We start from the raw sequence: 15680 nt of genomic DNA on the forward strand, positions 1-15680 counted from the left end.
CTCCAGAAAGTTCTCCTTGAACAGATAGATTTACGGAGGAGACTGGAGCAGGAGTTTCACGCTCTGAAAGGCAGCTCTCCATTTCCAGTTTTCCGTAAGTGTCCTCACAACGGGTTGGAAAATCAGAAGACCTGTTTTCTCTGATCATTTAAAAGTATAACTCCATAATGATTTACTCTTAAAACAAGCCCAAAATCGATACTATTCACATTTCAGTCATGACTTTTAAATATGAATTAGGTGACCACAATTGATTTTCCAAATCTGGCTATTCTACAGATAACTTTCAGGACCAAATGAAGAGAGAACTGGCTTACAGGGAAGAAATGGTGCAACAGTTACAGATGGTAAGGCGTTTTCTGTTAACACAATCCACAATTAGTTCATAATTTCCTGATTAATTGACTTGTGAATCATAAGAATATCCCACAAGCAACCCTGCTATATAAGTAAACTGCTAAATCTATGTTAAAGAAGAAATGTAAGATAACCAGCAGGCAGCCGGCAGGATGTCTCCTAATCTCTTGTTGCCAACATTGCATCGATCACTCGCGCATCTGTGTTTGAACACATGGACGATGCTGGCAGGCCGCCATTGTGTGTTCTTTCACTTCAACACCATCAGTCACATATGAGAGATCGCAACATGACACATTCAAAGCTGAACTTCAGGAACGCAGGAAACTATAATGACTTTTAGAAGATCTCTGCTTCCTTTTGCTGTCGTATCATCACATACACTCTTAAAAATAAAGGTTCCATAGGGGGGTTTCACATCAAAGGACCATTTTGGGTTCCCTAAAGAACCTTTCAGTGATCAACTATTTTGTGTGTGTGTGAAGGACATTAAAGAGTCTAAAGAACTCTTTTCCACTAAAAAATAACCTTTTGTAGAACAGAAAGTTTAAAGGTTCTTCATGGAACCATCAATGCCAATACATTGTGTTTTTAAGCAATAAGGTACAAGATGCTCAATGTGAATCATGAATAGTCAAGGCTAAATGCTGTTTATAAGGCAACCCAGCAAGCAATAATTTTGCCTTGTTTTAGCCTAGATGTCAGGGCTGTCTTTGGACGCTATTAGACGTCTTTTAAACGCAACATTGACTTGTTTATGAAATATACTGTTCAAAAGGTTGGAGTCAGTAAGATTTTTTATTTTATTTTAAATGTACACTTTTATTTATAGTAGTGTGATTAATCGCTAAAAGATTGCAATCTCAATTCAAACACCCACGCGATTTTATTCATAAATGACCGATATTTTCATTCATAAATGACGACAAGAATGATCACAGTGAACATTCAGATCTGCCACTGATCCAGAGAGAGCAATTGTCATGAATAGGTATGAAACAGCTTCACAATAGGGATGGGCATATCGATATGAAGTATCGATATATTGATACTGATGTGAGTATCGAAAAGTATCAATACTCAAATAAAAATATTGATTCTAAAGGGTTTTTTTTTTTTTTACCAGTAATTTTGTTTATTTAAAAAGATGATTTAATGCGTACAATACAAATAACCTGTTAGCGAATAATTGTGTAGTATAAAACTGAACACACGCAAATGCTGCAAGACAGAACCAATCATTCACAGAGGGAGCGTTCGCTCAATGCTGATACTGCATTCAAACAGAGCTGCGTTTCCCAAAACTATCATAAGAAACCATTCATACTTTTGGAAACGCAGCCCAGAACAATGCTCACCAGAAGACAAAATAAAAACTTAATATGTTTGAGTTATTTCATAATAAACAAATTGAAATTGTAGCCTACATGGTTTATGCAAGTTACATTTAAATTGAAAGGTAAAAGTTCATATTGACCATGTTCAATTCTGTAACTAATGTTCATATAGCCTAAATCATAAACTGTCAGAATAAACTGTCACTGGCAGTCCCTTATGAAAATGAATCATGGTTTTACTACAGTGACCATGGCTCAATACAGTTTAGAGGTATCGTATCGGTATCGATATCGGCGATACTGGCCTTGAAAGTATCGTTATCGTATCGAAAACAAAATAAGTGGTATCGTCCATCCCTACTTCACAAACAGTCTTTTCAACCACACAATATTATTATTTCTGTCTAACAATAATTCAAATGACCACAGAAGTACTGGGATAAAAGTTTGTAGTTCAGATACAGGCCTAAACACGGATGTCTACAGAAGCATCAAACTAGAGCAAATCACCTTTTGAAAGTAACTTGACACTTTAAATAAAGATTGTAACCATTACACTGTTACGGCAGTAGGTGGCGACAAGTGACTGTTAAAAATGTATTTGTCATTAAATCATTCGTTCAAGAGATACGTTAAAAACATTGATTCATCTCAAATCTTTATAAGTGAAAATAATGTTCGATGATCGCTGGGAATTATTTGATTATTATTCGAAAATCGCACCCCTCCCCCTATGCACACATGCATGTATAGGCTACACACACATAAACAGAGAGAGAGAGGGAGAGAACATTCGACATATGACTTTTAGGTGCATTATTGCGTCACCACCACATCAGCAACGAAAACATGGGGATTTTTTTTGACAATATCACACAACCTATTAAAAATTCTATAATTAAATCAACTAATCGAATATTCGAAAATCGTGACTCATCCCTATTTATAATGGCACAAAATATTTCTATTTCGAATAAATGATATTCGTTTGAACTTTTTATTCATCAAAGAATCCTGAAAAAATGTGTCAGTGCTATCATAACATATTAAGCAGTAAAACAGTTATCTTAAATTGCAATAATATTTCACAATATTACTGTTAATAACTATTACTGTTACTGTTTATTTTTTCAGTTTTTACTTCTTTCAAAAACATTTAAAAATCTTACTGACAGCAAACTTTTGAACAGTGTATTTACTACATTAAAACATGTTATGAAGCAATATAATATATATATATATAAATAAAGAAATGGTGTATTGTTGATGGAAAGTGCAAGTATTAACTGATTCCATAATGTTTATTTGTAGATTCCTTATGCAAACATCATTAGGAAAGAAAAGGTTGGGACGCATCTAAACAAAAGCTAAATGGTAAGTATCAAAGTTATTAAATCATATAGTGATGGAATGAGAAAGATAATGTGTGGATGTTCTGTAAAATCAATTGCTGAATAAATTTCATTTGACAAACAGCATTGATTTGTCACCACATTTTTGGATGCTTATAATTTTCACATTCAAGCTTTCTTGATCATTTTGAGAAATCTTTTTCATAATGACTATATCAATGTTATTTTTTAGGAAAATTCATCTGAACCAAAATCAAGCTGCATTTCAACATCTTTTGACACGAAGAGGTTAAATCAAATCATCCCAATCTCAAGCACAACGAAAGGAACCTCTTCAACGGATCAAAATGTTGAACGCTGTCATCGATAAACCACCTGAACGACGTCCAAACGGCATCAGTGAACTGATACACAGTTACATGCATCTACCAATGATTTAGAGTTCCTTTGACATATTTCCTGTAAAGCAACCACACTTTGATTATTTATGAACTTAAGTTTATTTATTACCCATGCACTGCAAACTGTACAGTTCTAGTAGGATGTAAATGTACATATGGCGGTTGTGAAGGGAACGGGTTGCTCTGTACTGTGGCTGATGTCTGAGAGCAATCTGAAAGTGTGCAAACCTTTCTTGTTTTGCCTGTTTAAATACAACATTGACATAAACACAAGTTTAAAAATGTTATTATTAACTGTTCATGCAAATGTATTTAAATATGTTCTTGTAGTTTCTCTACTATTTATGTGGATAATTAAAGTCTATAAGATGGAAAAACACTGACCATTTATTATTAAATGTTAAGTGGCACTTAAAAAAACATAATTAATTTAATCAGAGGGCACAAACATTTGTTAAATATTTGTTGGTATGGCATTTTTTATGAATGAAGGCCAGTATCACTGTTACTAATACTGGTACTAATGTCTCAATGATTTTACAGTATAATTAAAAGCTATTATTCAATTTCGACATTTATTTACTTAATTAAAAAATAACTTAATTTAAGTGAACTTAAAACAATCTTCACATAAACCCATTATAATAAATGTCATATTTACCTGTGGCCTTCCTACCGGTAGGATATATACAGAAATTCAGTGTTGGGGGTAGCGCATTACAAGTAACTTGAGTTACGTAATCAGATTACTTTTTCAAGTAACTAGTAAAGTAACACATTACTTTTCAAATTTACAAATTTTCAAAATCAGAGTCACTTTTTTTAAAAAGTAATGCAAGTTACTTTTTCACATTTATTTGACTGACAGCTCTCCTGTCCCCATGATGAGGGAAATCGAGAGTCAGTGCAGAGGCGTTGTAAACATGATGGTTATTGTAGTTCTAGACTAAATGTGAGCATTTATTCATCTTGCACAATAAAGATTCAGTACTCCTCAAAATGAATAAAATCAGTCAAATGCAAAAATCATATTACTATGCAAACCTCCAACATTTAAATGTTAATAAAACAAATATTTGTATGCATTTAATCTACCTTTATTGACCAATGTCTTGCTGCTGACCTTTGACGATTCAGTTAAACCATGAGCAAAAATTACTAGATTTTTGGTTTTTATTGGTAAAACTTTTTTCTCCTACGTCCTATTCTTCCATTATACAGAATAGCAGCACAGCACAGCAGTTCACCTCTACAGTTCATTCATGAATTTGCATTTTTACCTCAGCCTGAGGCTTATTATTTCAATTTTGGTATGAAGAGGTCTTTACATTTGCACAAAAATAGAACTTTTTTGTTACAAAAACAAAACAAAAAAAACAAGCCCAGCCCAGGTGAGTAAAAGTCACGCAAAAGTAACGTAACACATTACTTTTCTTAAAAAGTAACTAAGTAACTCAATTAGTTACTTTTTAAGGGAGTAACTCAATATTGTAAAGTAACTTTCCTCAACACTGCAGAAATTCAATAAAGTTATCAAACAGTCGGCACTGCATAAATAATTCTTCGCCAAAACGGATATTTTCGCATAATTTTGTGTGTTATTGTTAGTTCCATCACGAAAGAGAAGTCAATTCTGACGCGGTGTCTGTGTGTCTTCTCTTTTGTCTTGTTGGGCTTGAATGGTTTAAAAGCATTTGCATGAATAAGAGTGTGATAATATAAGTAACGCTAGCCAAAGGATGACAGAAGAAAACAGATGCTGCATTAATTGTGTTAAATATTTTTAACGCGTTAAACTGAAAAAAGTGTATTGCATGCGCGCTAATTTTGACAGCATTAATATATAATGGATACTATATTTGGCAGCCACTTTAAAGCAAGGTTCTTCAACTGGGGCTCCACGACCCCTAAGGGGTTCGCCAATTAATGTTTGATCACAAATAATTGTTCGTTAAAAAAAATTTAAACATGGGTAAAAAAAAAATCACAACGTCAACATTAAAAAGTACCCTCAAACAAAAGCAACAGCACCCTCAGTTGATACTCTAATAATGTCATATTGGCGAAAAGGTGCATTTACACCATGGATTTCAATATTCACTTCCAAGCTTGTAATTACAGCTTGTAAGATGGGAAATTTCGGAGAGCTCCTACTTGTACCACCTGACTGCTGCAGATTAATTTAGGCGTTGATAGTGTTGCCATTGAAATGCATAATTCCCAGTCCGAGGATGTGAACAGCTCTAAATGGAACGTCACATGATGTGTTGTCAGCTCGAGACTACCGTAATTACGTCATGACGTGAACACAGCTGAGTTTTTTCACACAACATGTTTGTTGATCTCATGAACACAGTGTCCAATTAATGGCCAATGTTAAATTTAGTCACAATCCACTCACCACTTTAAATGCAGATTTTTGTTCAGTGCCGAGTTCTGCAGGCTCACGAATCCACTCATTAACAAACAAAGACACGATGTAAGGAGATTCATTATGCAGTGTAGACAACATTACTGATTTTAATGGAACTTTGTGTGATGAGTGACAGCTTTTTAGTGATTGTAAAGGGAGAGATCTGTGCATGCTGACGTTAGTATGTAATCCATTGAATAATAGTTTTGTTATGCTGCTAAGAGGACCGACAGGCAATTACACATTGCAAACTCTTGGAAATTACATATAAATGCGGAATTCACTCTCGAAATTGCAATTGACATATTGATAACAAGCAGTGGACAAAAATAAGCCTACAGCATGTCAAAATGTAAATGCACTGTAAAAAATTTGCTGCATGCCTTAAATGTTTAAGTACAATCTTGGACGTTTAAAGGGGTCATCGGATGCCCATTTTCCACGAGTTGGTATGATTCTTTACGGTATTCATGTAAAGTCTGTAACATACTTTGGTTAAAATTCCTCAACGTTTGTGTAAAACACCCTTTTTTACCTCCTCAAAAACAGCTCTGAAACAGCGACCCGTTTTGGTGCATGTCTCTTTAAACGACAATGAGGTACTGCTGAAAAAATGAGTCAAATCTTATATAACTTATAAAAAAAGTTGAAAATTGCTTAGCTTATTTTGATGAGTTAAAGCAATGTAAAAACATATGTCGTCATAACTTAATTTTTAATGAACTTGAAGCTTAAGTTTAGGTAAATGTTTAATTGTCTGTCTGACTATTAAAATTCAAATATTTGACTGCAAATCCATTAAAATAATTGACAACAACTGTGAACAACTCATGAATTGTGATTTTTATTGCAACATGTATGTTTGTTATGATGCATAAATCTAAATTGTAACAATGGCAAGTGCTCTACAGACTGACAGTGATGCAAGTGGAACAACAACAATGTGCATAGTTATAATCTACTGCATAACTATCACAATATGGTTGGTTTCTATTAATATCAAAGGTTATATGTTCAATATGTAGGCCTAGGCGAGCTCTGTTTGACACATTTTGCATCGGTGGTCCATGCTCCATGTCTCTGAAGACCCCTGCTTTAAAGTGTACATTTTTGTATGTTTATCAGTGTGTTTCCTGGTAATCAAACCTACATGAATTGTTCTACTGAATACAATATTTAATATAGGCCTATTATTATTTAGTTATATGGATGATCGAATATTATAATGCAATTAATATATTCATTGTATTCTATCCTGCATATTATAATAGTGTTTTATTATTATACAATTATAATATTATATATAAAATAATAGGTTGCTAAATTCAGAACAGCACACTTACTTTACAATTTAATAGTTCAAGTAGAAGTTACTATAGTATGTTTGTGAATGTTTTAACTCTTGTCAATCAAATCTTGTAGCGGCGCATCTGTGACGTAATTGTGGGCGACGCAAGCTCTTTTACGTCAGCACAATAGTGCCAACATGGCGTTCACACTGTACGCACTGATTCAAACAGCGATATTATTAACTAATGCTATCGCAGTTCTGCACGAAGAGAGGTTTCTCAGTAAAAGTAAGTTCTTGTGAATGTTTTTCATTCTGAAATATAACGATAGGTTTGCTCTGTCACGTAAATATGTGTATGTATTTCCATCTGGTTTGCTAGCATAGAAGTACGTCTCCTAAATGTTCAGGAAACTAACGTTACAGAAATATGAAACCGTTAACATAAATTACTAGTTTTTGATATAACCTGAATTACTTCGATTTTGTATAAATTGCTGGTTGCTGGGTTATTTTAACGTCAGTTCACCAGTCAATGTAAATGTGCAAACATGAGTAGCTTAACTAATATATTTGAAATAAATACGTTTATTAATGGACCAGCACCTCATGAAATTTGTATTTTTTTTTGTAGCCTAGAATGTGTGCAGAGCTGGTATTTCGACAAAACTAAATACTGTAACGTTAGATATTTAACATTTTTCGAGCACTACATAAAACCCATACTTCCATATTTGTGTTATTTCATAGTCAGTGACTTTACTATTATTCTAAAACATTTGAAAGTACTAAAGGTTATGGCTGGATACATTTCACGATTCGATTCAGTCCAGGGCCCGTATTCATAAAGAATCTTAATGCAAAGAGTAGCTCCTAGTGACAAAATTCTAAGAAAATTCTTATAAATGTGGGCGTTTACTCTTAAAATTAACTAAAAAATCCTAGTAAAGAAAAAAGTAATTCAGAAAGCATCTTAACCCTTAAAAGAGGTCTTAAGGTCAAATTTGTTAGGAGCACGGACGAGGACTTTTAAGAGGCTTAAGAAGAGTTTCTTTAGCAGCGGAGAAAATGGCAGAAAGATGAAGAGGGAGAAGAAATGTGTTGCAGACAATGGATAACAGTGACTTAATAAGACGCTATAGATTAGATCGTGCAGGGATCATGTTTTTTTCATTAAATCCAACTTTCAAACCACCAATTAAACAGACATGCCAGCAATCAGTGTAATTGGAAAGAGTGGAACAATGTTTATAATTCTAAGCCAATCAAATACCTTATAGGAAATTAACAGCATGGTAAATAATAAAAGGATTTATATACACTGAAAAAAATTATTTGTTGAATTTACTAAAAAAATTTATCGTAAGTGGTCGCAATCAATTTATTTGATCTCAATTTAAACATAAACACATGCAATTCCCATAAAACAAATTCATTTTTTAAAATTAAAATAAAAAAACTAAATTTAAATTATTTAAACAAGCACAAATTAATTATGCTTAATAAAATTTTTCAGTGTACATATATATAATGTGTGTGTGTGTGTGTGTGTGTGTGTGTGTGTGTGTGTGAGTGAGAGAGAACGGTAAAATAGGACAATTTGCGCTTGTAAATTCAAAGTGAAGGCTTAGAATAGACCCTATACTTAAAAGCACTCCTTTTTTCCCCTTTTTGTACAACCAACCAATCACAGTCTTCAAAAGACTGTGTCATACGTAGCAACGGGGTCAGCCCTGCCTCTTCACTAAGATAAAAGTTTTTGTATTTTCCTTGCTCAGAGTTGCTCTCAGATGGGTCCCGAATAGCTCTTAAGCTAAGACTCCTACGTAAAAGTTTTTAAGCTAAATTAGGAGTTTTCTGAGAGGACTCTTAGAATCTTTATGAATACGGGCCCAGGTCTCGAATCGATTCGATATTGAATCAAATTGATTCTCTTGTTTATTATAAAGTCGAGGACTGAATTTTGAAACACTAGAAGGAAACGGAAGGGGAAACTATATTTGCAAATAGGTGAAGGGAGAAAATCTCAGTAAGAATTAAAGTAAACTCGCAGAGTTTAAGATATTTTACAGTACGGGACATTATTGCTGGAAAGACTTCAAATCTAGTCAGAGTGTATTGTTATTTAAAACAATTTTAAATAACAATACATATTAACAAATAAATGATCAATATGTTCCACAGCATAGTTATCTTTTAACAAACATGTTAAATCAGATTTTATAAAAAGAGAGAGAACTTAAATTTTACCAAAGGAAATGTTTCTTCCTCAATCTTACCGAATACACATACATTGGAAATGTTTGTAGCAATTTGGGAGCTAGTTGGAGAAATATTGTACAGAATCTTAAATTGTACTTGCAATATTTTTCAGGGATTATCCATGCTCTTTTTCAGTGAATTCTGTCAAAAAATTGCTCCAGTTATATTTACATTTTGGGGATATGTACTACGATATAATATAGTATACCTCTGTCACCCCTTGATTATAAATATACACAACCAATTGCAAATACATATATATTCATCGTTATAGCATGATATACATTATCACAGATGACTCTTTAACTAGCAAATATATTTTTCCAGTTGGTTGGGGAGCAGAGCAAGGTATTGGAGGATTCGGAGATGAACCTGGGATTAAAGCACAACTTCTGAACCTTATTCGTTCCGTCAGGACTGTCATGAGAGGTATGTTCATTCGAAGAGTGTTAGTACTGATGTCTACTACTTTCCAGTCTCCAGTTCATGGAGTGTCTATTACCATCAAAAATCATTAATAGAGATACTAATTACATTTTTGATTAATTAAATTATTTAATTTCTGTAATTTTTGTAAGCCTTCTGTCTTAAAGTCGGCATGAAACGGATGTTGCAAATGATAGTCTTTTCTTCCTTGTGAGGGATATCGAAGTGAAACTGTTTCTCTACAAGAATTTAATGTAGGGCGGGGCTTGATTTTGTCCATGTGGAATTGATTGGATGTTGTATTTAGCTATTGGTGGCTCTCATGCGAGTAACAGGTTGCTCGGCCCTCATGGCAGCATAGGTGGGGGACTCGAGTTACATGACTCCACTGGAGATGCAAATTTAAGGACTTTCTTGACTAAATTAAGAAAATTACTTGACTTGTCTTTGACTTTGGATCCAATGACTGGAGACTTAGGCCTAGTCCACACGTACACGGGTATTTTTATAACCAGAGTTTTTCCTCCTCCGTTTTATAAAACAATCGCATCCACACAAGCGCGGTTTAAAAAAACTCTGTCCACATGAAAACGCAAAACCGCGCTATGATTGGCTGCCTGATTTCCACATGGGTTCACACACTTGCCTTACTATGTTGTAGGGCTGTCAAAATTGCTCAAAAATGTCGTTCGAATATTCCCTCTAAAAAAAGCACGAATATTCGAACTATTCGAACATCTGGTTGCGCATTTTATCAATGACGCGCATTACGTCAATAATAGGACAAATGAATACAAAGACACATAACTACTTATATAGGTAGTCTATTTAAGTTTAAACATATTTGACAACGTATTACCTACACAAAAACAAGTAAATCAACTAATGGCTAAAGACCGCAGACCTCACTCTCTCTCTCTCGCTCTCTGCGCATAACGGGTTAAATGAACACACACACATTTTGAGACTGATCAAGAGTTTTGTGCAAGCAATTTAAGGTCGCGACTCTTGTCCCAAATATAGCAGGCTTCATTCAGTGATTGAAACAAATATTAATATAAGTTTTACAGCATATTATTGAACGCTCCGAGCGAGCTGTGCTGTGGTAAACATGGAACTTTTCCTTGACATGAAACGGTAAATAATCAAACCAGTGGAAGCAGTGCATTTATCCTTCATTCATGCAATATCTCTTCAGTCAGTACCTCGGTTCCATTGCTTGACAGAACTCCAGCCCCATCCACGACACTGATCGCTCTCAGGTCCTTACAAATGAACAAAATTAATTTCTCCGTTATGGCCTCTTGTCGTGTTGCAGACACAGAGCTTGTGGCGGGCGATGCAGAGTAAGGCTGGTCCAGTTTGCACATACAAATTAGTTGCTTATATTTACAAAACGAGCCTACAAAAGCATAAAAAAGCCCGTTTAATAAAGAAAAGTTCACGAAACTAAGTGAAAACTCACTAAAGTGTTTAGTGAAATTAGGAAACATTTAGATAACATACATTGAGTTGTATAAGTTAACGTTACATTTCTACATACATTTTGTTCTCATGTCACAAGTAATATCAAGGTTTATTTTTATCTGTTTTACATGATTCTTTTGTAGTGTGGTTTTCGGTGAAGTGTACTAAAATAAATATCGTCACCTGTGTACATTAGCCCACTTCTTCTCGACGCTTTTCCTGATAGTTTATAGAATAATTACTCCGAGTCGCCATCTGTCGTTTCAAAGAAAAGCACAACAGCGAGCGCGTCAAATATAAACACCTCGTCCGTTTGGGGAGGAGCGCGCGCAGTCAGCGGAGGCTCGCGCTCTGGAGACGGGCCAAAGTACACAAGGCTTCAGGCGCGCTAGCGCCCACTCGCAAAGCAGACAGACACGCCTCTACTACCGCGGGGTTTTTTTTCCCCACATTTTTTTATTTATTCGAATATTAATTTTCACCTTCGAAATTCGTTTTTTAAAAACTATTTGAATATATATTCGAATTTAGAATATTCGTTGACAGCCCTACTATGTTGTATTATTGCATTCTGGCGCCTCTGTTCTGCAATACAATGAGAACTGCGCATGTATCTGTATACATGTGGTAAGCGCTGTTAGCAGAGTTATTAAAAGCTACGTCCGCCATTGCACAGACTCGACTCAAGTAAACAAAAGAGATAACGGCGCACAATCTGAAGTCAAACAAGGGAGAGAACGGCGTACACTTCGACTTAACAAGCCCAAATCTCCAGTTTCACCATCTACACGACAACGCTGCAACCGGAGTTTCTAAAAAACTTCACCTTGGCCGGAGTTTTCAATAAAGTCTGCATTTGCCTGTGGATACTGCGTTTGCGTGTGGACGAACAGCCAATCCGTGTAGAAAAAGCTGCAGTTTTGAAAATACCCGTGTTCGTGTGGACAGGGCCTTAAACTGTATGACTCAACAATGACTTTATAAGAACTAAAGTAATTCAATTATTATTATTATTTTTTTTAAATAAATCATCGCAACAAATTGCTAAACAAAATGTAAGCTACATAACCACCACTTTGAACCACTGTGTTCTGTGTTCTGCGCGGAAAAAAAATACAGTTCGGTGAGTGCGTGCTAAATACAGAGGGTAGAAGAAAATCTCCCAAGATCGTTTCTTTAGGATATAAACACTTAAAAATTATTCATAAAAAGAGATTTGCTCTGTGTAATAATTGGCTAAGCCAGGATATTAGACACGACCATCATCAGAACCTCGAAATTCATTCACCACTTCAAAAAGGAAAGCTGTGTAAGCTAACCAAACTCTATATACCACCCAGCCCTAGTTGTGGCAAGTATAAACTCGACTTGTTTCTGTTTTTGTCCCTTGACTTGATCCTTTGTCCAGGACTCGACTTGACTTTCTTGAGGTGAACCGATGACTTGACTTGGTTTGTGTGCCCTGCGACTTGAGACTCACTTGAGACCAGGGGTCCGTTCTTAATACATCCAAGATGATTTGACAGATCCCAGATCTTTTAATCATGATAACTGATCTCTGGCTAATTTGGTTCTTCAAACGAATTTGCGGATTGGATTAAAATATTAAATGATCTAAGATTAATGTGCGTTCTTGTGTTCCCTGAAGAGGGCAGATGCATCGAAGTAGAGGTCGACCGTTAGTGGATTTTACCGATAACTAGGTTGGACCGCACTTGCCGATAACCGATTAATCGTCCGATAGTTTTTTAAATGGATACAGGATAAAAAAACATCAGTAAAACAGTGCTTTATTACTTTATAACAAGAAATAAAAAAACAGTACTGATCCATGAAAATGTGCTAAATTGAAAACATATATGAATATTAAAATGAGAAGTTCTAACATAACAAATTCTTCAGAAAATAATTTAAACATTAAAATATTACAGGTCAAATGTGTTTCTTTACCTATAACCTAGAAACATGCATGTACATTTCATAGGAAACACTATGCAAGTCCCTATGCAACAAGGATGTATTAGCTTACATGAACTATATGCATTATGCATACATTTTTACAGCATGTATTAATATGAGCAATACAATTGTACCTTGATCATTCATGTTAGTTCATAGTGCATTAATCAAGGTTAACAGATACAAATAAAAATTCAAACTCAATTTAATGTTGAAATTAAGATGCTAACAATGAACAATACTTCCACAGCATTTATTAACCTTGGTTAATGTTACAAATGGCATCTTATTGTAGTGTTACCATTTCATACAAATCCAAACAGTCGATTATCTAATAAAAAACGAATGCGCAATATAAAACTGTTTTGTTTATGTTTCAGTCGGCAGCATGACTATACAGTTTGCTTTCTCACATAGGTCTGACTTGCGTGTGTTTTTATCACATTGTTTTAACTGCTTGAGGTACTGCTAATGTTAGCGTCCTCTCAGCCTCGTTGACAAACATACACACTGCTGTTATTTACCTGTTAATGCAGCATCTAGTCAAGAAATGAATTACTTTATAATGATTTGGAAACAAGTACTGTAGTGTTCTGTATTCATACCGTTTCGCTGTCGTGTTTTAAACGACACGTTTAAAGAGGCACGTGAATTAGAAAATTATGTGCACGGATAAATCATTTATAGATAAACGCTGCAATATTCCATAAAGAAACAAGATTTGTCAACTTTCATTTCATGGTGACTTTAATCATGTTTCTGAAGAGAAAAAATAGGTCAATCAAAGTCTATATATTGTACCTGTATCTTTGTAATGTCTTCTGCATGTGTACCAGACGTCGTTCAATATTAAAATGTTTCTCTTTTTGTTCAACAGTACCTCTGATAGCAGTGAATTCAGTGTGTATCGTCTTGCTGTTACTGTTTGGATGAAGAAAGAATGGATTGCAGCGGATCAAGATCTAATGTGGAACACAGGGAATGTGGCAAAGGAAAATGGACTGTTTTTGTATCTGTGGTTCTAAATGTTGCTCTCCAATGTCTGAAAATTGTATCCTGAATGAATTACTGTAAGTACCCTGGTAGTTTTACATGACAATACCAGTAAACGTTTTTCTTTTCTTGTTTTGTAAATTTACAGAAGCTCCTCTCTCCCTCTGTACACGCTGTTTTGTCACATTCAAGGTCTAGTAAAGTGTCAGTTCCTCAAGCATCAATGCATTTCTTAGAACAAGCAACAATGGAATCAGTCAGACAGGTCTGTGGTGCCATACTGTCGTTTGACACCTGGAATGATTTTCTTTTTCTTAAATGTAAGGTTCCCCGAAGCTAATTTTCTATCGTCTTGGTTTCAAAGATAGCTTGAAAAGTATACATTGGGTTTGATATATTTAAAGGCATATGGGGAAAGTCTCTGATTTTTAATAAAGATGTGCTGACTGTGCTGAAATTGTAGTCTTTTTAAGACATCAAGCTTTAAGATACACACTTGGTCTGAAGGGTTTGAAACGTTTGACCAAAGTAGCCTCTATCCTTATGAGCCAGTCATTTAACATTTATTATTATTTTCAGATTTTAATAAAGTGATTGTCTCTTCATCTGTCAATGTATGTTGGAGACTGTGTCATTTTTGTTTGTACAATGCACTATACCTGAAATTAATGTCATGCCAAGAGCATTTATCCCATTCACACCAAGGATGATAACTATAACAATATAGTTCTCAAAATCGTTCTAAATATTAAAGAATAGTAGGGTCCACACCACAACTATAGTCATAAGGACACAGGAATCACATTCGGAGCGATACAAAATTGACAAAGCCACAGAACAGAACAAAGCCAATCATAATCCATCCTGCTTTATACTAGATAACAAAACTGCAGCTCTTGTGGGGTGTTCCCGGTCTGCAGTGGTCCAAGGAAGGAACAGTGGTGAACCGGTGACTGGATCATGGGCGGCCAAGGCTCATTGATGCACGTGGGGAGCGAAGGCTGGCCTGTGTGGTCCAATCAAACAGACGAGCTACTGTAGCTCAAATTCGTTGAATACACAGTCGGAAGGATACAAAATTGACAGCCATTCAGAATCCATCCTGCTTTATACAAGCTTGAGCAGACAAAACCAAATGTGATATGATATGAATGAAAGTGCCTTCTGTGGACACTAATATAGTTATCTTTATACGTATCGTTCTTGGTGTGAAAGAGCCTTTAATGTGTTTTGTTTGAGGAGCTCAGTTCAGAGTTTGATGTTTTACATTTGGTTCAGTGATGAGAACCGTATGGAGTTCATTAACAACACTAGATTACTCCATCAGGATTACAGTACCTTTTTATTACCAGTAGCCCAGACCACGGATAAAACGCTGAATTACAACCATATGTTCCGAATTAAAGCCTAACCCTTTTATAATCT

The 15680-nt window shown here is 35.1% G+C and overlaps 2 protein-coding genes across 2 annotated transcripts in view; both read left to right on the forward strand.

Moving 5' to 3' along the window:
- The window catches only part of skor2 (SKI family transcriptional corepressor 2), an 11353-nt gene extending 7534 nt beyond the window's left edge, over positions 1-3819 (forward strand). Inside the window, exons 6-9 of the mRNA XM_079804427.1 lie at positions 1-94; positions 280-347; positions 3006-3068; positions 3279-3819. The exon at positions 1-94 is cut by the window's left edge and continues 5 nt beyond it. Coding sequence (XP_079660553.1) covers positions 1-94; positions 280-347; positions 3006-3065 — 222 coding nt within the window. The 3' untranslated portion in view covers positions 3066-3068; positions 3279-3819. The remainder of the gene's footprint in view (positions 95-279; positions 348-3005; positions 3069-3278) is intronic.
- A 3499-nt stretch (positions 3820-7318) lies between these two features.
- ier3ip1 (immediate early response 3 interacting protein 1) lies at positions 7319-14872 on the forward strand. Its single transcript, XM_079804564.1, has 3 exons — positions 7319-7437; positions 9738-9839; positions 14140-14872. Exons 1-3 carry the CDS (start codon positions 7347-7349, stop codon positions 14193-14195), a joined length of 249 nt encoding a protein of 82 aa, XP_079660690.1. The 5' UTR covers positions 7319-7346; the 3' UTR covers positions 14196-14872.
- Positions 14873-15680: the final 808 nt, after the last annotated feature.

The sequence above is a fragment of the Gobio gobio genome (assembly GCF_949357685.1).
Source record: "Gobio gobio genome assembly, chromosome: 22".
In the NCBI taxonomy this organism is placed as follows: domain Eukaryota; kingdom Metazoa; phylum Chordata; class Actinopteri; order Cypriniformes; family Gobionidae; genus Gobio; species Gobio gobio.